General features: G+C 44.0%; 1 protein-coding gene across 1 annotated transcript in view; it reads left to right on the forward strand.

The window, feature by feature from the left end:
* The window catches only part of KIF1B (kinesin family member 1B), a 116,838-nt gene extending 93,733 nt beyond the window's left edge, over window positions 1-23,105 (forward strand). The window contains 16 exon segments of the mRNA XM_023746041.1: window positions 195-303; window positions 1,618-1,684; window positions 3,552-3,636; window positions 4,806-4,911; window positions 7,726-7,840; window positions 8,718-8,796; window positions 8,799-8,823; window positions 9,578-9,639; window positions 10,931-11,076; window positions 11,252-11,491; window positions 13,509-13,580; window positions 14,731-14,852; window positions 16,225-16,374; window positions 17,732-17,924; window positions 18,130-18,248; window positions 18,781-23,105. Coding sequence (XP_023601809.1) covers window positions 195-303; window positions 1,618-1,684; window positions 3,552-3,636; window positions 4,806-4,911; window positions 7,726-7,840; window positions 8,718-8,796; window positions 8,799-8,823; window positions 9,578-9,639; window positions 10,931-11,076; window positions 11,252-11,491; window positions 13,509-13,580; window positions 14,731-14,852; window positions 16,225-16,374; window positions 17,732-17,924; window positions 18,130-18,248; window positions 18,781-18,823 — 1,733 coding nt within the window. The 3' untranslated portion in view covers window positions 18,824-23,105.
* Window positions 23,106-23,250: the final 145 nt, after the last annotated feature.

Consider the following 23,250-nt stretch of genomic DNA (forward strand, 5'->3'; position numbering starts at 1 on the left):
TTTCTTGTTCTCTGAATTTAGAGGTCCTGACATAGTTGATGTTGGCGTTTCTCTGGGTCTTCCGCATTGAAATCTATCCCCTGACTCTCGTTGCCTTTCCCAAGTGTGTCCTTGAAGTCTGACATTAGAGAAGCTTATACTTTACTAAGTAGACTTGGATCAGATTTTGACTTTTTCTAAAACTTTTTTAAAAGTTCCAGCCACCAAGTTAAACACCATGAGCAAAACCAGCCTTGGCCAGAGCATGAGCAAGTATGATCTTCTGGTTTGGTTTGAGATCAGTGAATTGGAGCCTACAGGAGAGTAAGTCCAACTTTCTAAACTTTTAAATAAGGTCAAGTTTTTCAAAATTAGAAAATGTAATTTTGAGCCTCTATTCTTGTTCATGATTCATTGTCACTTTCAAATTCCAGTTTTGAATTGAATGTTGGTGGTCTTGCCATTATTCTTTGAATCAAACGTTTGTCAGAGAAATGACTACTTAGTGTAATAATTTGCCTTCTGATTAGCAACAGCAAGGTCATGGCGCCTGCCACTTTGTTAGGAGGGAAGACAACCTACATAGTGAGTTTAATCAGCAGCAAAGAGAGAAGCATTTTGCTCATAATATGGTCAAGACTTGCATTAATAATCTCAGTGAGAAGGTGGGGGACGGTGTTTCCCTAAACCAGGATTTCTCAACCGTGCCATTATTTGGGGCCAGTTAATTCTCTGGTGTCAGGGGCTGTCCTGTGTGTTGTAGGATATTTAGCCACAACCCTGGCTTCTACCCACTATATGCCAGTAGCACATTGCCAAACATCCCTGGGGGACCAAAACATCCCCAGTTGAGGACCATTGTCCTAGATCAAAATGATCAGCATCAGCCTACTTTCTCTGTATGAGCGATATTAGAGCAAGTGGTAAATATCAGTTATCGTTTTCTCTAAAATGCTCTTGGAAAAACACACAAAAAAGATCCCCCTCCTGAAATAGAGGCAAGGGGCTGTGTTAGCTAATGTAGAGGGTAGGGGATGAATGTTATCCTGATGAGCCTCTGTGTATAATGCTAAGTACCACCACCATCACGCTCATCTCTGTGAAACAGTTACTGAGTCCCCACTGTGTGTGAGGTCTGCAGCTGTCGATCCTGTGTGTAGTTGTCAGTAGAGACATCGCTTTAAGGAATGTGACTTCCTATAGACAGATCCATCATGTGATTATGGTTTGCATTATGAGGGAGAGGTAGTTACAGTCATGCTTTCTACCGTTAATTTCTTTCTGATTCTTATAACATGATGTAGAATCTAAATGATCTCCTGTCTCCTTGTACTCCCTATTGTAATATGCATTATTTATGGGTATCTGTTATGCAAGGGACTGGGATGGAGCCAAAAGACATTACTGTCTTGTGAGCACTTAAGTCTAGTAAGGATGAAGAGATATAGACATGTGGAAACATTTACTGGATGTGAATGACCGTGTGATTAAATGCCTGAATGGTGACAAAAACATGGATCGGAGTTTAGAAAAGCAAAAACCAGCGGGGGACAGCAGCCAGGGAAGACCTGTGGTGAAGTAGCACTAGTCAGCTTGAGCGTCTGTCTCACTCTTTTCCTTGCATTTCTGTTGTTACAGGTATATCCCAGCTGTGGTGGACCATACAGCAGGCTTGCCCTGCCAAGGGACATTTTTGCTTCACCAGGTACTAATGAGGGAGCAAAAGAGACCTAGGAGGAAACACACACACACACAAAAGTTTAGAATAAGAACTATAACTCTGATTTTCTGCTTTTCCTCTCCATTTCTAAGGGATGTGGAGGTAGTGGGACATTGTCCTGTTCTTTTTTATTTTCCTTTTTAATATGCTTGTTTTTAATTTCTTCCACAGACTTTGGCTTATATATGTATACTCTTGCTTTTACATATAAATATATTATACAGCTCTAGCCAGTTTGACTCAGAGGATAGAGTGTTGGCCTGCGGACTGATAGGTCCCAGGTTTGATTCCGATCAAGGGCACATGCCTGGGTTGCAGGCTTGATCCCCAGTAGGGGGTGTGCAGGAGGCAGCCGATCAGTGATTCTTTCTCATCATTGATGTTTCTGTCTCTCTCTCCTTCTCCCTTACTCTCTGAAATAAATAAAAATAAAAATATATTTTAAAAAAATAATCTACACTAATAAAAGAGAAAGATGCAAATTGACCATACCTTCGTGACACCCCCAGCCAATCAGGAGTGGGTATGCAAATTAACCCAACAAAGATGGTGGGTTAATTTGCATACACAGGCGCCGAGCGGCCAGAGGCGGGGCGGGGCGGGACGCTTGCATCATTACCATGGCGACTACACAGGCGTTCCGCACCGCCCCAGCTGCTCAGGGCCTCTGGGCAGCGTGGGAAGGCAGAAAGGTGGCTCTGGCCTGAGCAAAGGCAGTGCCGGCAGCCAGGGGAAGGAAGGCCCATTCTTGCACGAATCTTCGTGCATCAGGCCTCTCGTCCTATATAGTAAAAGGCTAATATGCAAATTGTTCCCTTGACCAGGAGTTCTACCAGGGGGTGGGGTCAGCCCACCAACTGCCTGCAGCCTCTCCCCCTGCAACCCCCGCTCCCAATCGGCCTCCCCCACCCCGATCGGGGGCAGGCTGGCCTGCCAACCTCCCGCATCCCCTCCCTCCAGCTGGCCCGGCTCAATTGGCCCCGATCGGGCAGGCCAGCTGGACCCCACCCGTGCACAAATTCGTGCACCAGGCCTCTAGTAAATAAATAAATATATTAGAGAAGAGCTATTTTGGTAAAAGATTTTGCTTCATTCAATTACTATAATTCATGTAGCTTCAATGTCATTTTATAAAATTTTCATTTTGTGATGTTTGGGAACTGCTTTCACAGCCAAAAGATCTTAATGGAGATAGAGGATAAAGGTTTCAGTGAGCGAAAAATCTGGCCGTGAAATGTAGGTTGACACCTGTGGGCAGAGGAGCTGGGAATCTCATACTTAGGGACATACATTCTAAGCATTCATTCTTTTTTTTAATATGTATATTTATTTTTATTGATTTCAGAGAGGAAGGGAGAGGGCAAGAGAGATAGAAACATCAGTGATGAGAGAGAATCATTGCCCTAGCTGGTTTGGCTCAGTGGATAGAGCATCGGCCTGCGGACTAAAAGGTCCCAAGTTTGATTTCGATCAAGAGCACATGCCTAGGTTGCGGTCTCAATCCCCAATAGGGGGCATGCAGGAGGCAATTATTCAATGATTCTTTGTCATCATTGATGTTTCTCTCTCTTCCTCTCTGAAATCAATAAAAATATATTTTTTTAAAAGAGAGAGACAACCACTGAGCCAAACTGGCTAGGTCTAAGCATCTATTCTTAAAGCCATATCAGAACCTGACTCTTCCTGGGTCCCTGACCTTTGCCCCAATGTTTAGAGTAACAGTGTGGATAACATTTCCATTCTTCATACCTCTCCTTCCTGCCCTCTGCCACACCAAACAATCCAGAAAACCAGAAATAGGAGGAAATAATAGTTTGTCCCAGCTAAATCACAGCCCTGCTCCATTCTCTAGGGCATCCAACGAAGGATCACAATGACCATCGTCCATGAGAAGGGAAGCGAGCTCCATTGGAAAGATGTTCGTGAGCTGGTGGTAGGTGAGTACATTCCATTGGCTGAGGACGGAGCCTGGCTTTGTGGAGATCACATGGTTCTGGTGGGCACAGGGACTGTGTGGGAGACTGGACTAGAGCATGTGGCCCGTGGAGAATGCAGAGGCCTTGACCCTGAAGCTACTCTTTCTCTCAGCTCCACCATCAGGGATACATGATTCAGCCATTATTTTACTCGGGTACGGTGGAATCGTTCTGTGTTAGAAGTCTCTGCTCGTTGTGACCTTGCCCTTCACTTGACGAGACAACATATAAATATACAAAGCAATTTGATAAATAAGTGCCAAAATGAGAACAGACTGTGCTAAGAGAGTTCACAACACAAGAATCTGAGAGGACGGGGTTAGCTTTGTGGGAGAGGATTGGAATAGGTTCCGGAGCGATTAGAGGGGCTTTGTTCTGTTTTCCACACAAGGAAACATTTTAAGTAAGATCGTCTGGAATATGTGTAATATGCAAATGGCTAGCACCCATAGGCAGAGTAGAGAAATTAAGGTGTAATGAGAGGGAAAAACTGGCTAAATAGTATAAACTTCTGAATATGTGGCAGGGGTTCTGAGCCTTCTGTTGCCTTAAACCCATTGGCAGTAGTGAAGTCTCAGAATTAGGTTTTTAAATGTAGAAAGTACTTGGGATTACAAGGGGAACTATATAATATTGAAATACAATTGTTAAACTACTAAACAAATGTGTAACCTAAGCTCTTCTTTATTGATACATTAAATAAGCAGCAGGTTGAATTTCTATTTCAAAGTAGTGATGCCTATCTAGATATTTTACATTAGTGTGATATGAAAACATCTGTGGTTTCTGCTGGGGATGAATTCATAGTACTGCTGATTCTCCTGTGGTTTGTTCCCTCCCTTCATAATGGAAGAAAACGCCGAATTTCAGTTAGAGGCTCATGAAAATAAAATCGTAACTTTTTTCCTTGTCAAGTTCATGGACATTTTGAATTCTAGTCATAGACCCTCCCCTTCGGTGTCTGTGGACGAGATTAAGAAACCGTGGAAGGAAGATTATACTCTCTTGTCTGGGACAGTGGTTGTCCAGCTTTTTCAAATTGATTTTTATGTGGAATATTATTACATAAAACAGAAGAGATGCTTGCTTTTTAAAATACTCCCATGCTCTGGTGTCTTTATTTCTTTTAGGGCGGATTAGGAATAAGGCTGAGGTGGATGAAGCTGCGGTTGACGCCATCCTCTCCCTAAATATCATCTCTGCCAAGTACCTGAAGTCTTCCCACAACTCCAGCAGGTGGGGCACCTACGGAGTGCGATGAGTCACCCCGTGGGACTGATTGGTACCCCATTAGAGTCTTCATTCATTAGTGACTTCTATGTAGATGAAGAAACTAATTCACTCCTCACTTCAAAATCCTCATTTCATCCCCTACCCACCCTACTCCCCCAAAATAAGCAGAGGATTTCTCTGTGTTTGTGTGTTCCTGAAAAACATGCTCACAGCTATGTTGAGAAGAGGGAGAGAAAAATAAGACAATAGGGAAAAAACAGGATTAAAAGTTTGGGCCAGAATTAATTTTCCCCCATTGTTTCCTTGTGCTGTAGTTTTGCATAGGTAGGAGAAAAAAGAAACGAGCCTCTGCGTTTTGCCCGTAAGAGTCGCTGGCAGGGGCTGTGGAGAAGACAGGGCCCAGCAGCAAGTCAGATGCTGTAGGAGACGAATTTGGTTTTGTCCAAAGCAGCTTACCTTTCACAATAGAAGCTTAAAAAGTTGACTGAAGTCAAGAATAATGAAAAGATACACACTTTAAACATTTTTGTTTTAATTTAAACTACATAAATGTACATTGATTTGTCAAGCACTTGCTGCAAAGCCAAGGCCTTTTCATTTATTGTAGGATCATTTCTTGGATGTCCGGTTGTCTTTCTTGCAAAACCATATCCATCAAAAAATTCATCATCTGTGACTTTTACTTTGGTGGAGCAAGAACTAGAAGCCTATGAAGAAATTATAAGTCCCATATCTTTCAAACTTTTTATCATTTAGCATTACAATTTTATCATTTCCCTTTTCTTTCATATTGATCTCACCCGCACTTAATTTAACAACTGTTTTTTTACACAACTCACCATTATCAAAACAGTCCACTGAGTTTTTACACTTAGTTTTGATTTACAATGAACAGAAATTCTCTTTGTCCTAATGTCTTATTGATTTGCCTATTAGTTGATTAAATTAGATGATTATAGTAATGCAGCTACATAAATAGGTTTGGGACCAGATATTACCGACACTTGATAAGCTTGCAGCTCACCTCTCCGGAGCAGGTGGTCTGGTTATATAAGAGAGATCTCTAGTTTCAAATGGTCAGTGAGAAATGGACATCAGTCTTTATACTTTAGGGACATGGAGAATGTAAGTCAATGCGGTGAGTTACTAAATGGAGTTCGGTTCAGAGAGCTTCTATTCTATTTAATGTTTACAGTTGCACTTACAGAACTCCAATTTGGGTGTATTATGTGTACACGTTACAGGGCTTTTCTGACATATTGGTAGCAGAGTGTGACTCCCAAAGGCCATGGCTCCTTTCCTTCCAAGTCCTACATTTATGTTACATAATTGACTTGTTTCCCACAGCAACCTCCTACCATTCCAATACTCAGTCACCTCCGAAAGGGTTGTTAATGGAGGTGGTCTCCACATTCCCTCCTCTGCCCAGCATTTTCTGTAATTGAATGTCTGGGAGAGGGACCCATATCATTGTAACCCCTCTACTAGTATAGTTTCTTCTGCTTTTCTATCTTTCCCTTTTTTTTTCTTTTGCTGCACTAACAAAAGCTTTTCCTATGTTTTTTCAGGCTCTTTCTTGATAAGGATATTCCTAGGTATTTTCTGTTTGCTTTTTTGCACATAGAGATTCTAGTTTATCAGAATGCTTGTGTCTTCTGTTGCTTTGACTGCTATTTTAATTCTGTGTGTTCCCCACCCAAACCTAAGCAAACCTGGAATAGAGAAAGACTGTGCTCCTGTTGTGCCCAGGGCTTTCTGATGTGTGTACACTTCCACATATGGCTTCCTAAATGCTGTGTAGAGTCTTTCATTATTTCCTATTCCATTTATAAACCTGTCTGTTTTATTCTTATGCCCATGAGGTTCCCCTCCTACATTGCAAAATAGAATGTTACTCCCCTCACTTCATAGAGAACCTCAGGTTTTGTTTTTGTCTTCTTTGTCTTCTCTCTGTCAGAAGCTTGAAAGGTTTGCTGCTCTGTGTGTAGCTTTGCATAATCGTTCACTTTTTTCTTTGTTTTTGTCCTGTGTGGTGGTAGAGGCCCATTTAGCTACTTGGGTATCTGAGTCTGTGAGAAATATTTTGTTTATTTTTAAGCTTTTCTCTTTCTCCTGTCAGGGCTGCTTACCTTATCTGTTTGTTTTCTCTTTTGGAATAGAAAAAATCCTGGTTCAATAGTGAAGGAAATTAAATCAAACTTCTAGTTATTAAATGTAAGATTGACTTTCAAGTGAGTGAGTTTGGGTTTTTTTTAAACTGACACATAGTAGTTGGCTACCTCAGGTGTTAAAAATCATATTACTGACACATCAGCTAACAGTAACCTCTTTGAAGCAAGGCTTTCTATACTGTTTCCTCCAGCAATTCTCCCAGATACATTTGTGACATCGGTGAGGCCAGCAGAAGTGGGTTGTGATATGAAGACTGCAGCCCACAGATTACCGAGTATTTGCTTCCTGCTCTCGATTAATAGATGATCATACTTAGTCTTTCTTTCTTCTTTTACTTTCTGTTCATACTCACGCATCCTTTCATTTTAATCCCTTTGGTTGATCTCACTGTTTTTGTTTTAGGCAGAGGAGAAGCAGACTCTAAAAACTAAAAACTAAAAAAGAGCATTGCCAACTTGATGGTGGGCGGGGACAAAAGGAGGAGTCCTGCCCTTTCCTCCTGGAGTAAAGGTTCCACTCTGCTGTTAGATTTCAGTAAACTGAGAGCTGCTTGGCATAGGTTCTGTGATGTTACTGACGGACAGTACCTGGACTAAGGTGGCTTCAGCTCTTTCGGATGACTCTCTCTTGCCTTTCTGACCTTAGGACCTTCTACCGTTTTGAGGCCGTGTGGGACAGCTCCCTCCATAACTCCCTCCTTCTCAACCGAGTGACACCCTATGGGGAAAAGATCTACATGACCTTGTCGGCCTACTTAGAGGTGAGGAGAACCGGAACTTGAATTGCTGTGAACAGGCAGCCCTGAACAGTGGACAGACTAGAGCAGGAAACAGGGAGGAAAGATTCCACTGAGGTCCTTTCTCCTTCCACATCCGAAGTTAATTATTTTTTAAAAAAATAAGCTTTTAAAAAAATTAATTTGAGAGAGAAGGAGAAATTGAGAGAGAGAGAAACAGCTATCAATTGCCTCCCAAACTTGCCCTGATTGGGAATTGAACCCACCTTATGGGACGCTGCTCCGACAAACAGTTTCACCGGCCAGGGCAAGTTATTTTATTCTACTTTGCTGACTATTCTGATTATATTAGTTTCTGTTCCTAATCTCTGTTTAATCAAAAAGTCACATGACTTCTTTTAGCTTGAGCATTAGTACCCTAATCACCATTCTTCAAAGAATGTATGATTTTAAGAAAACTTCGCCTCCCGCTTTTATAATCATGGACAGAGCATAGTGGTGACAAACAGCACAGACTCTGGAAGCAGCTTGTCTGAGTTCAAATCCCGGTGCTGCCACTTGCTGCCTGCATGTCTCTGGGCAAGTGATTTCACCCCTCTATGCCTCGATTTCCTCATTTCTTAAGCTGGAACAATAGCATTTACCTCAGAAAGTTGTTAAGATGCTACATAAAAGGATTTAGAAGAGTATGCTAGCCATTATTACAGAATAAAACTTTGAAATTAAATGCATCTGCAAAGAACACCACCAGATATTATTGGCTGTGTTGCTGTTGAAATAGTTGGTAGAGCTGAAATCCTCCAGCCCCACATCCCGGACCAGCATTCTAAATGTGGTGGCACAGACTCTGTCGCAGATGCTCCGTCTGTATCTAATGGAGCCCGCTCCTGTCTGCTTTCAGCTGGATCATTGCATCCAGCCAGCTGTCATCACCAAGGACGTGTGCATGGTCTTCTATTCTCGGGACGCCAAGATCTCGCCAGCGGCTACTCGAAGTCACCAGACTCGTAAGTTTTGAGACAAGTTTAGCTTCCAGTTGGTTTGCCCAGTAAAGAATCAGCAGAACCCTAGGCCGCCCTGGTTTGCTGTCTCAGGCTAGTTCACTACCTGTAAGCCATTATGGTACCGACACCTGGGATGCAGTGACTTGAATGTTGGCATTTAATAAAATACTAATGACTGGATGAATTAAAGAGGGAAGGAAGGAATATTACATTGTGAACACTTCCAAAACAGTTCACAGGGACTGAATTTTCTTTTAAAGTGTCATTATTATTCTAACAGAGTACCAAGGGAATTTTTCTTCTTTTAAAGATTTATTCATATTTAAGATATACAAAAATGTATCAAGAATAATACAGTAAATACTTATACATCACCACCCAGCATAAGATATAAGTATTACTGATATAATAGAAGGTTCAGTACCTCTCCCTAGTCACACTCCCCAGAATTTGATGGTTATCATTTTCTAGTCAGACTTCCCCCAACTTTTCTCTCTTGCAGTAAGAAAAGACACATTTTTACATTTGTATTGTAAACTTTATCATTCAACTTTATTCATCCTATTAAAATAAAAATGTTCAAAAGATTGAGATGAAAACAGATTCCTTATATGAAAAAATTAAGTTCAGAACAGGAAAAGTTACTTATGTGTGAGGGCGGGTTGCAGTCCCTACAGAGGAGAGAGTGTTTTAAGTCAGATTTTCCTGTTTCTGTGATATAAGATACTCAGTAATTGTTTGTTTTAATTTTAAATAGCAATCGAGTCACTGGAATTTATGAACTCAGTTTATGCAAAATGGCAGACACAGGTAGTCCAGGTAAGAGCTAATGGACGGGGAGGTGATAGTTGTCTTTGCATATGTTTGGAGTGTATCATGTCAAAAATCTACCTTACCCATGTAGGCGAGATATAAACTTTATTAGAAACCAAGCAGATTTTACAAGAAGATTTTTGTGCTATATTTTTGTGAGTTATATTTTTCTGAGTTACAACACTTTGGTTTGTGACGTGCAATACAATTATAAAAATTTTACCAAACAAAATGTTCCCGGGCTATGGAATATTATACAATAGTCAAGTGTATTAGAGTGAATTTGTTTGGAAAACTTCATAACCCTTTCGCTCTCCAGCTTAGCCCCAAGGTTAACTTGGTAGTATCACTTCACAGGTGCTGTCAGACTAGAATTTGAATTTCCTGTGCTGAGATGACAAATCAAGTAGAACTTGTTTGTGTCCTTTTTGATGTCTCCTTGGGCTCTGTTCCTTCAGCTTGGTGGCCTTAAGCAGCACTTTGGATTTTTATGTTTGTAAACTGGAACATGGACAAAAGGTTTTGTTTTTAATATTAGGCATTCTTTTGAAAATATTTCTATTGATTTTTAGAGAGAGAGAGAGAAACATCTATATGAGAGCAAAACAGCTATTGGCTGCCTCCTGCATACCCCCTTACTGGGGATTGAGCCTGCAACCCGGGCATAAAAGTCAGGATTCTTTTAAAAAAACATTTGGTTAATATGAGTTTGAATCATTTTAGAGAACATATGTGGAAAGAGGTCAGGGCTCACAGGTAAGATTTAGATTTAAAAAAAGAAGACTTTGAGTATGATTCTAAGTCCCAATAGCAGCTAATTATAGTGTCCAGAGAGTTCCTTGAGGATTATTTAATTAACATGAATTTATGTCTTTTATATGTAAAAACAGTTTAACATTTTACAAAATTAATGGGAGATGTTGGGGTAAAGCCATCTGTCCTCTGCCATTCTACCTGAACTACTGAATGTGGGTGTGTGTATGTGTGGGTGTATTTTTATATATTGGGGACCATCGTGTACAGACTATGTAATCGCCTCTATATTTTCACTTAACATAATAACTTTTTCTCAAGTTGTATTGCAGTCTTCATAATTATCAAATAATGTAAATCTTACTTTTAAAAGGAATTTAGAGAATTGCTTTGAATTCAAAGGGGTTGAATTATTATTAACAAAATCCCATGTATCTAGAGACCAAGTCTCTCTTAGTTCATTATGTATATGGATTATTCATTGATTTTGAGGTAACACTGGAATCAGATTTTTCTCAGAAAGAGTTGTTTCCTCTTGTCTCAGGCATGCAGAGGAGGAGGAGAAAAGTCTTGGATACATCAGTGGCCTATGTGCGGGGAGAAGAGAACTTAGCTGGCTGGCGGCCCCGTGGGGACAGCCTCATCCTGGAGCACCAGTGGGAGCTGGAGAAGCTGGAGCTCATCCATGAGGTACGAATCGGGGGGGCGGGGGTGCTCAGATGAAAGCTCGGGCCCGAGACTCTCCGTCACCGCCTCCGTGTGATCCTGGCTTTCCAGGTTTCCATCACCGTGAGACATAATATTGTTCTTACTAAAATCGTAATGAGCTTTGTGTTTGCTGAGGCAACAGTGTTGCTCTTCTTAGGTGGAGAAAACTCGCCACTTCCTGCTGCTGCGTGAGAGACTTGGTGACAGCGCCCCCAAATCCCTGAGCGACTCGTTGTCCCCCAGCCTGAGCAGTGGGACCCTCAGCACCTCCACCAGCATCTCCTCTCAGATCTCAACCACCACCTTTGAAAGTGCCATCACACCCAGCGAGAGCAGTGGCTACGACTCCGCAGACATTGAGAGCCTGGTGGACCGAGAGAAAGAGCTGGCCACCAAGGTGTGACTCCCTTCCCTTGGCTGGGTATTTGCCCATGAGACTCAGCTGATCAGTCAGTTTCCGTTTCATTTTCTTCCTTCTTTGAGGGCTTCTGTTTTAAGGCCTGCACTAACACTATGAATATAGAAACAAATAGGACTCAGTTCTACCCTTAATTAGCTTACATACAAATGGTGACAAGCATATAATAGAGGCGTATGTCTAGGTGCTGTGGGAGCCAGAGGCGAGGCCTCCACAGGAGGGCATCATGAACTGGCTCAAGAGGGAGCAGGGGAGGGAGCTAGCCGTCCTGCATGATCAGTGTGAAGGAATCCTGTGGGGGGCATGAGATGGAGTTAGGGAGATGGGCCAGGGCATCGTGCATACCATGCTAGAGAGTTTAGAGCAGGATGGGGAACCTTTTTTCTGCCAAGAGCATTTGGATATTTATAGCATCATTCTTGGGCCGTGCAAAATTATCAACTTCAAAATTAGCCTTGCGCCCTAGCCTGTTTGGGTCAGTGGATAGTGCATTGGCCTGTGTACAGAAGGGTCTGGGTTTGATTCCAGTCAAGGGCACATGCCCAGGTTGCGGGCTCAATCCCCGGTGGGGGTTGTGCAGGAGGCAGCCAGTCAATGATTCTCATCATTGATGTTTCTATCTCTCTCCCTCTCCCTTTCTCTCTGAAATCTATAAAAAATATATATATTAAAAAAAAAGTTTAGCCTTGCTATATTTGGTCAAACATTTAACTCACCCCTAACACCTTGGCAGGGTCAGATGAAATGATTTCGAGGGTCTTATATGGCCTGTGGGCTGTATGTTCCCCACCCTTGGTTTAGAGTGTCTTGGGAGTGACATGGCAATATTTTAAACGGGTATTTGTTTTAGAAAGACTTCTCTGACAGCAAAAAAGAGGATGGATTTGTGATGAAGAGAGAGACTAGAGCAGCGGTTCTCAACCTGTGGGTCGTGACCCCTTTGGGGGTCAAACGACCCTTTCACGGGTCGCCTAAGACCATCCTGCATATCAGATATTTACATTACGATTCATAACAGTAGCAACATTACAGTTATGAAGTAGCAACGAAAATAATTTTATGGTTGGGTCACAACATAAGGAACTGTATTTAAAGGGCCAGAAGGTTGAGAACCACTGGACTAGAGGCAGAAAAAAACTATTGCAGTAATTCAAATGAGAAATTATAAAGCAAAATAAGAATGAAAGGGATGTTATTGCATTCTTAAGCACTTTAAACTATGATGTTGCAGTATTCACTTGTATAGATTTGAGAATGGCTTTTTTATCCACACACTTTACCTTTTTCATTAGGCATATACAGGCTCCTTGCTATATGCTTAGTTAATTTCTAGAGCTGTTAGGCAGCATCTGAGCTCCACTGTGACTTGGGCATGTGATTTTCCCTTCCTGCCTTGTGTCCAGAGCTTTGTTTAACCATTGAAATTTACGCTGCCACCCCTATGTTCATAGCAACACAATTTAAAATAGCTAAGATCTCAAAACAGCTCAAGTGCCCATTAGTAGATGAGTGAATAAATAAGCGGTGGTACATTTATACCATGGAATACTATGCAGCAGTAAAAAGGAAGAATCTCTTACCCTTTGAGACAGCATGGAGGGACCTGGAGAGTATCATGCTAAGTAAAATAAGTCAGTCAGTCAGCCAGAAAGACAAGTATCACATGATCGCACTCATGTGGAATCTAAGTAACAAAATAAAGTGATGAACGGTGTGGATCCAGAGACATCAAAGTATGGAACAGAGTGCAGAATCTCAGAGGGAAGGTGAGAGAGTGTAGGTGGGTGGGAGGTACTCAACCAAAGATCTTGTCTGCACATATGCATAACCCATGGTCACAGACAATAGGGTGCTGAAGGCCTGGGGTGGAGGGGGAGGGGGCAGGCTAGAGGGAGTCAATGAGGGGAAAAGGGGGACATATATGTAATACTAGTACTTTGAACAATAAACAATTTTTTTAAAAAATAAACTTAATGCTGGCCTTTCTTTTTCCTAGTGCCTGCAACTTCTCACCCACACTTTCAACCGAGAATTCAGCCAGGTGCACGGCAGCATCAGTGACTGTAAGGTGAGCCGCTCACATTTCCTGTCCCCAGCGTACGCTGCTTTTAGGTGGCTTGATGTGGGCATAGCATGGTTGCGTGACATATCTGCTCTTGTATCTGATTTTTTCAGAATACCGACTTCTGAAGGTGAAAGTATGTCTCTGTGTCTCTTAGAGTGATTATCAGATGGGGACTATTTTGGCTTTCCCCTGAATCCCTTGGGGAATATTCTGTAGGGGGTAATTTGTCCTGTGTGACAGGGAACAAGTCCTGAGGTTCTTGGTGGCATGAGATTTTGTTGCCTTCCACAAAGAGTGAGGTGAACACTTTAAAGAACTGCTGGGTCATTCGCTCTATTCTAGTCATCTTGACCTTTCTGGCTCATTCCTGCCGAGCGGGGTCTTTGCACTCTTGCCATTCCTTTGCCCAGAATAGTCGTCTTCTTCCAGATGTTCCCATGCTTGGCTCACTGATGTTTCCTTTTCAGTTCAAATTTGTAAACCACACATTGTAAAGCCAACAATGAAACTTCCTCTTTCCCTGACTCATTTTTTGCTATAGCACTTATCACTCCCTGACATTTCTTTTAATCCTCACCCGAGGATATGTTCTTATTGATTTGAGAGAGAGAGGAAGGGAGAGAGAGAGAAAAACAAAAAAATCGATTGGTCGCTTCCCATACATGCCCTGACCTGGGATTGAACCTGAAACCTAGGTATGTTCCCTGACTGGGAATTTAACCCTTACCCTTTGGTGTACGGGCGACACTCCAACCACCGGAGCCACCCAACCAGAGCCTGACACTTCTTGATGTGTGTGTTGACTGGCTTATTGTCTGCCTTCTTCACTTAGAGTGTAAGCTCCAGTAGGCCAGGTCCTCTGCCATATTCTTAGAACTTTGCCTGCTGTGCTAAGTGCTCGGCTCATGCATAAGGTCATTTAATTAATGCGGGAGGGCAGTGGCAATATAAAAAGCCAGCCTTGCCTCTTTTGTAAATGTCATGATTCCTAACAGACACAGGGGCCATAAAATATGTATCTGTAAGGCTTGTTTTCTTAAACAACCTGAAGCAGGATATTTTTTAAAGTGAGGTCACTGGTTGCCAAAGCTTCTTATTGCAGAGACAGTTTCTTCCATCTGAATCTCACTCGCTCTGTTCTGTTTGCTTCCAGTTGTCGGATATCTCTCCAATTGGACGGGATCCCTCTGTGTCCAGTTTCAGCAGCTCAACCCTCACTCCCTCCTCCACCTGCCCCTCTCTGGTGGACTCTAGGAGCAACTCTGTGGATCAGAAGTAGGTGCCCAGGTTTCACCGCGAGAAGCTAATCTAAGAACTGGGGAAAAGGCCGGTCTTCCTCTAGCTCAGTGGTTCTCAGCTGAGGGCAGCACCAGCCCCCTAGGCAGCATCCGGAAATATGGGGAGCCTTCTCTAGGTGTCACAGTGTCTGGAAAAATGCTACTGACATCTTTTAATAATCACGTCTTCCTAGCTTCCTGCACCAAACCATTGGTTCCTCTTATTCCCGTCCTGCTCACTTGTCCTTCCACTCCCACCCTGCTTCTCTCCTCAGTCATACCCCACATAGGAAGCCCCATCTTAGGGAAAATATTTTTGATGATACAAAAAATGTATAGGTAAGACTAATGGAGACAACTTTAATGTGAATTCATCGGTACAGTGCACCTCAAAGTCCTTTGCCCTGTCTCCTTCATTACGCTCACCTGTCAGAGCCCACCTCGTTATCATCCAGCTGTCTATCTGAATGTACCAGCACTCTGGAGAAAATAACAAAGAGGCAATCTAATTAATTCGAGGCAATCTAATTAATTCTCGGCTGCCATTGACTGTCAGACATTATTTTACATGCCACTAAGAAAGAAAAGGCACTGCCAGCTAAAATGTGACACACTACTGATTGTAAGACGCATCCCAATTTGAGGAATGGGAAGGCATTTACAAATGGGCTTTTGTAATTGACGAAGTACAATTAATTAGACGAGGCTGCTGTCCGAAGATGACTAACTAACACTGCAGAGCAGAGGAATTATTTCTCCCGTACAATCTGGCCTGGCCCAGGGCGGCGTGCAGCTGTGCACCTCATGGTCATTCAGAGACAGCCTTCACCCCTTGATCTGCTTTCTCTGCCAGTCCCTCAGGCTGTGGTTCTCAGATGTTAGTGCATCACTGGGGGGCTTGTTAAAGCCCACGTGGCTGAACCCCACCCAGAGAGAGTTCCTGGTTCTCTGGGTCTGGGGTGGAGCCTGAGAATTTGAATTTCTAACGGTTTCCAGGAGCAGCTGACGCTGCTGGGTCAGGGTCCTCACTGAGAGCCGCTGTGCTAGGTGTGACCTTGGGACTAAATTGAAACGGGGGTGGAGTCATGTTCCAGACACTTCAGTTCAGGGCTTCAGAACAGGAGGTGGTCTGAGTGACACGCGCTCATCAGTGACCAGCCTCCTTTGTAACTTCTGAAGGATGAGCCCAGTGGCATTTGCAGTTACCGTTCTGACACCAGCTTGTCCTCCCAGGCGAGCTCTCTGACCCTGATGTCTGCGGGGCCCCTGGTGTACGGAGAGGCCTCGTTCCTGCTGGTGGGGTGGTTGTACACATCTGCATTCCTTACAGAAGCTCTTGCTGTCCCTAACCTCTAACCTCTCTTTTAAAGGACCCCAGAAGCCAATTCCCGGGCCTCTAGTCCCTGCCCAGAATTTGAGCAGTTTCAAATTGTCCCAACTGTGGAAACACCGTATTTGGCCCGAGCAGGGAAAAATGAATTTCTCAACCTTGTTCCAGATATTGAAGAAATTAGACCAGGGTGAGTACTAAATTACCCAGAGATGCTGGGTATTAAAACAGGTCAGAAGAATGTGCTTCCAGCTCTTCCGTGAGGTCTCTGTTGCAGTGTGATGCGCATGGATCCGGTGAGAGCTCCGGCTGGGTTTCCGCCCCCGCTGTGCCATCACGCACCCACCTGCTCAGCATGCTGTGTGGTGCTTTGTCTCCTCTTGCTGTGTTACTTTGGCAGATAAGGTCCTAGGCCAGGGGTGAGCAACCTTTTTGTGAGTGCGTGCCAAAACCAGCAAAATCTCTGACTCAGAATTCTTCTGCGTGCCAACCCTAATTTTTTGAGAACATGTTACACCTACTTGATAACTCTTAAGGTGTACGTATGTGAAGAACCTTGAAGAAATAATAAAATTCATTCGAGCAACAAAAACACAGTATATGATGATGAAAAATACATTTATTTTTTAATGTATACATGTACACTGATAGTCCGACAGAAAACTTTATGACTCCGTTTGATATTATCAGTGAGACTGTTGCTGCTGCATCACTGACGACAGAGATTTTACATCAGGTTTATATTTCGTGACCTTCAGAGATATGCACGAGCTACTACTTTCATCCGTCAGGCTACTCCTATTACGAGACTTAACAAAATTCATCACTGAGAACAAAGATTCACAAGCGCATGTGGATGAAACCAAAACACTGGTTGCATCTAGGAAGGCAGGGAGAGTTAAGGCAGAGGCATAGAAATTGCTCTTCCCCTCTCTCATCAATCCATGTCTTTGGTCTTTAAGATAACTTGTTATGTAAAATTATTTATTTATCTAAGATGCACCTACACTGAATTTATCTGAAAAATAAAAAAGTCGATATTAAGAAAAAAATTGTAAATGGAAGATTATAAGAGAGGGTTTCGCGTGCCAGCAAAAGTTACTGGCGTGCCATGTTTGGCACGCGTGCCAGGGGTTGCCCACCCCTGTCCTAGACCAAATAGATCATTGTCCTGTTTTTTTCACACGAGGGACTTGGCCTAGGTGAGACATATTTTAATGGTTCTCAGCTCATAATCACTTTCTTTTTTTTTTTTAGAGGATTCTTTTTATTTTTTTTTATTTTTTATTTTTATTGATATTTTACAGAGAGGAAGGGAGAGGGATAGAGAGCTAGAAACATCGATGAGAGAGAAACATCGACCAGCTGCCTCCTGCACACCTCCCACTGGGGATGTGCCCACAACCCAGGTACATGCCCTTGACCGGAATCGAACCTGGGACCCTTCAGTCCGCAGGCCGACACTCTATCCACCGAGCCAAACCGGTTTTGGCTATAATCACTTTCTTTTTGTGAGAAACAAACCTATCTTCTATTGTCCTTTTTAGCTCAGTGGTTTCCAAAAAAGGATACCTGCATTTCAAGGAGCCATTTTCCAGCAACTGGGCTAAGCATTTTGTTGTGGTCCGTCGCCCTTACGTCTTCATCTATAACAGTGACAAAGACCCAGTGGAACGTGGCATCATTAACCTGTCCACAGCGCAGGTGGAATACAGCGAGGACCAGCAGGCCATGGTGAAGGTCAGTCCTGCCCTCTCTCGACTTCTCATTGCCAGGCATGCCCTTCCCTTTTGAGTTCTGGATTCTGTTGTGTGATACAGTGTCTCTCCTGTATATTTGGCTCTCTGAAGTGCCAGTGCGAAGTGCCGTATGCCCTGTGAATATGGCCGGTGTCCCCATTGCTCATAGCCCTCGTAACTTTCTCATCTACCTGCATCTCTTTCAGAGTCCTAACATCTTCGCTGTATGCACAAAGCACCGTGGGGTCCTTTTGCAGGCTCTCAACGACAAAGACATGAGTGACTGGTTATATGCCTTTAATCCACTCCTTGCTGGCACAATACGGTAAGAAGCTGTCCCTGCGTTCCCTTCCTTGGCTTTCAGTCCCAGGAACATCAGCATAAATAGGGAAGGAAGTCTTGTTGCAAACAGATTTAAAATAGAGGAAGGACAGGGGTGTAAGTGCGGTTGTGGGGTGCTGACGAGGCCTCGGCTTCTCACAAGCTATCACCTGGTGTCCCGAGCAGCTAAGGAGACCCTGGTCACATTTGCATTTAACTGATCTGCTTTGACTTTTTGTTCTCAAGGGTCTGCAGCCAGGGTCTGTGGGGCTGAGCAAAGGGAAGATTGGGAGGCCCTTACCGCCTGCCAGTCAGTATTCAGCACTATGACCAGCCTCCCATCCTCTGAAGGGCTGCGTTGCAGGTCCCCCAGCAGGAAGACCACCGTGTAGCCTGTTGGTTCAGAGAGCCCGAGACCTGGGTCTGCAGCGCAGTTTAGAAAGAAGTCCAAGGAGGGGCTCATGGGGGAAGAGGCCTGTGAGGGAGAAACATCTGGATCCAGTTTCCTAACGGGCCTCTCTCTCTGTCACCCATAGGTCGAAACTCTCCCTCAGAGGCTCGAGCCAGCTGAAGTACTGAGCGACTGCTGCGCACCCTCACGCGCCTTCCCAGAGATAAAGGAAGTGTTACCTCTCGTTTCTCTTTGTGATTCTTGACGGTTGCTCTTGTATGTAATCCTGTGGCTTAACTACTTTTCCCTCTTGTCCAGCACTTTTTCTAGCTCCTGTTCCCTATCTCCATTGCTCTGTACCCTTTTTCTTTTTTCCTGTGCTGAGAATCTTGTTAGTAGCATGTGGCCTAACAAAAGGGGAAAAACACATACAACAAAACAAAACAAACAAACAAAAAACAGAGAGAGGGAAATCCAGTGACTCTCCAAATTATTTTTGGTATATCTTGGCTTCCTTTTGTATGAGCGCTCCCCCTGTGACCACCTCTGATGTCTGTACTGCTGTCTTTGGCTATCTGTCTTTTTTCAAGACAACATAATACATTTTTTTCTTTTCTCTGTTTGTGCTGTCAACTTTAATTTTTCTTGGGTGGCTTAGAGACAAAGGGAGGAGACATCTGGCCTTTTTGGAAGCTGAGAGGGAAAAGCTTACCTTTTTCCCTTTGTTGCTTTCTTCCCTCACTAATCCCTGCGTTTCCAGTCAGGGAGAAGGTTGTGGTGAGCTCAGCAATGGGACAGGTATATTCTCTGAAATCGGGCTTGCTTAGAACATGGTCATGCAGTTTTCAGTCAGTGGAAGAGAAGAGAGGAGAGAGCTTTTAACAGGCCTGCGGCAGTGGCCGCTGCTGACTTGTCAAAAGGGAAGAGCCAAGGATGTTGGGTTTCCAAGGAGCGTAGGGTGGGTGGGTGGGAGGGTCAGTAGGATTCCTGGGAACTGTGCTGCTCATCTGGGAGGGAGCCTCCTCTCTGTTCTGTTCTTGGCATTGGTGATGATGGCCCGTTTGCAATCTGTGATGTCATACACAGATGTCCCACAAGGGGGAGTGCTTCGCTTTCTGACGAGGAATTTGATGGTCATTGTGGTAATGCTGAGTAATGACCTTGTGAATGTAGCTCCTGTTGATCAAAGAAATGCAGCTTTCACTTGTAAACCTGGAAGTCTACTCTGAACCCAGTGGTTATTTTCAATGATCTCTGTCAGATTGAAAAGACTTTCAGTGATGCCTGTCCCTATACTCATCAATAAGCAGACATGGCAGACTTTGCTTTCTGGACCCAGGATTAAAACCAGCCACTCCCACCACTAAAAACAAAACGAAAGGACATCTGGGGGCAGAGAAGAGACCCCACCTGAGCCCTGGCCCCAGGGTTTCGTGGCGCACCCGCTGGCCTCACCTTGCTTCTCCATGGGGTGTGGAAGCGGGTGTGGAAGCGTTGCCAGAGAGGGAAGGAGGAAGCTGATAGTCTCCTGACAGGTCAGGGTCGGCTCTTCCAGACGCCAGCATGGAAGATACACTTTCTCTCAGCTGCCGACAAGGGTTTCAGAGTGACAGGGAGGAAAAAAGGCCCCAGTTCCTTGAGTAGCTTTGCCATTAGTCGGCTTAGGTTGTTTATACCACCGTTTACCTCCCTTGCTCAGACCTCTCTGCTTGACCATCCCGTGGGCATTCAGGACAGTATCTGCTGGTTCCCGCCCTGTGGAGACTGAGGGTCTCAGCCTTGGGGTTGCTGACTCTCAGGTGCTGGGGAACTGGATGGCTTTGCCTTAGCAGCCAAGGGCAGGGGCCGCGCACTCTGTGGGGTAGTTGCTGGGCAGGCTCAGACCTTGCTTCCACCCTCCCCGGTTGGGCTCATCTCAGAACAGGGCTCACAGCTGCACTCCTTATAATTGCCTTGCAAAGAGGCGGAAGTGAGTCAGGGAGAGTGTAATAAAAGAAAGGACAGAACCACAGGCTGTGCCCTTATCTGAAAAGTGGTCAATAAAACTCTAGATTTTTTAAACTTTCTTCTCCTTAAAACATAGGTCACTAACAGTAATGTTACTAGTTTTTCTAAGCAACATTTTTAATGTAGAGGTTTCCGTGTTGTTTAATGGACACAATATGCCCTTCTGCTGTATACCCCAATCTAGGATCTGTCCGTGCTTAGAGACAGCTTCCTGGGCCGGAATTAAATCTAATTTCAGGGAAATGACATTGAAGATTACTTTTAGAATCAAATCATGGATGCTGCTGCTGTTACAAAGTTTGATGGAAGGATCCATGTCTGTGTGGCAATAGGTGGGGAAGGCTGAGGGAGAGTAATCGTGTGATACACTGAAATGACTTTGGTTTCTTCTTCTAACTCAAACACAACTGGCTTGGAAAGTCTTTGCTTTGGAGTGTCAGCTCTTAGAATAGGCGGCACTGAACTGTTCGTCACGTGCCCAAGCAGGAAGGCCTCGTGAGAATGCGGGGTCTCGTGTGCTCTCCCCGTCCGAAGGGCCTCTGCTGCGGCTGACAGGTACAGGCAGCCCCTTTTGGTACCCCCTCTTTCTCTAGGGCCCATCTTCAAATTGGAGCTGGAAGTTTCAGGGTTGATGTTCCCTTTCCAGACAGTTTCATCCCCACTTTGAAGTTCTGAGAGAAGGTTTCTGACAGAAACTATGAGGCTTTAGCTGAAGCCATGGGGCCAGGAAAGTTGAGGAATGAACTTGACCTTTTAAGGAAACCACCTTTTGAGGGTTTTTAATTTTTTTCCAAATCACTCCTTTAAACAAGCAAAAAAAAAAGCAAGACAGAAAACCCTTACACAAATGAAGGAGACATGAATGCTAGTTAAAAGTAACCCTCTGCTCCCTCGATCCCCATCCTCCTGTCTCCTGCCAAAGCAAAATACGGCCTCACAGCCCGCACCAAGCCAGTGCTCACGCCCGCCTCCTGCGCCTGCCTGGGGGTCAGCCAGCTCTCAGGCCGGGCTGTGCGGGGGCCGGCCAGCCCCTGCACACGGCCAGGGCACGGGAAGGGCTGCTCTGGCAGCTGGGCGGGTCCTAAATTCCAGCACACTGTTCACTGATGGCAAGGGAAGATGATCTTCCCGACTAGGAAACCACTGTTTTATGTATCTGTTTTCCCTTCAGCTCTGTAGAACTTACACAGACACTCAGAGTTTTGCTGGATATTTTCCAGCTCTTTTAAGATGAATCAATTAAATCATTGCAAAAGGCCTTTTAGGATCTAAAAGTAAAATGACTTCTCCTGGCACATATTTCAAAGCAAAGACTTTGTTGCCTGCTGCTTGTTCTCTAATTATTTAATTAAATTAAATTCTGTAAGGTATTTGTATATTTATACAGCTGTAATTAATTGCACATTGGACTGAAAAAGAGAGGCTGACCTCGCGCGTGGCACCTGCCAGTACCGGCATCCCTGGTGCTGCCTGCCACTCGGTGCTCCTGGGCAGTGTCAGGGCTTGTTGTTGGTTTGTTTGACTGGGCTCCTGCATCTTTCCTTTTGGGTCCTTTTTTAAAATGTGATTGTTAACCTGCTCCTTAAAGAGAATTCTAACCCTGCTGCTGCTCACAGAAGCTGTGCTGAATGTACTTTAAACAGGACTCTGACTCGGAGGACTGCAGCCGCTCACCCTGGATGACTCAGCCAAGTGTGTGGCCAAACCCTTGCTGTGTGAGATAGGAATGCATTGATTTGTGTTTCCTTAGAATCGAATTATCAGCTGAGAGATTATCTGCTTTTGTTGTTCAAAAGGCCATTTATGAAATTCGTATTCGAGCCCCATAAAATCTTGGGAAAGTCGCTAAATCATTTAAAGGAAGAAATTAGAGTTGATACAAATTTCATGTTAAAAACCCACAGCCAAGTAGCTGTACTCAGATGGGAAGTCCGAGCTGAGGTTGGTCTCGCCGAACCTGGCTGTCGTGTGTCGTTTCGTGTCTTCGAGTTACTTTCACGCTGCGTGTTCTGGCATCAGTTCGCCTGAGGGCTCCATCAGCCTTCCCACGTGGAAGGCACCATCTTAGACTTTGTGGCTCTAAAGTGTTTGTCCATTGAGATTTCAATTCTCACGTCACCATCCTTGTGCATTAAACAAACCCATGAACATAAGTGGCCTTTTTGAACCAGGACTTTGCAAACTGATCTCTCCCCAGTGAAGGAGTTGAGCACATCAGCAACAATGTATGTACATTATTAATTTCTGATTTTCATTTTCATGTTTTATTATGTAAATATTATCTGATGTTTGGAGCTTGGGTATACAGAATGTAAATATAGTTCCTGTATTTGTACTAATTCTGGTTCTTTTGCTGTATAGCCTTAGATGTGCAATGCAGACATTATCTAACTGTGTATGGTAACCTTGCATCACGGAACTGTTAGTGAACGAGGTCATAATAAAGGTACACCCAGTGCACCAGAGGGCTCTCCATGTGCATTTATTGTTCACGCTCTGAGTGGTATTTACACAGAGACTTTTCTTGACTCTCGAAGATACTACTTTTCTAGGACAAAAGTCACGATGCTGTGACCTTCGTGTTCCTTTCTGGGCATTCAGAACAGCG

The sequence above is a fragment of the Myotis lucifugus genome, unplaced genomic scaffold, assembly GCF_000147115.1.
Source record: "Myotis lucifugus unplaced genomic scaffold, Myoluc2.0 scaffold_621, whole genome shotgun sequence".
NCBI classification, from domain to species: Eukaryota; Metazoa; Chordata; class Mammalia; order Chiroptera; family Vespertilionidae; genus Myotis; species Myotis lucifugus.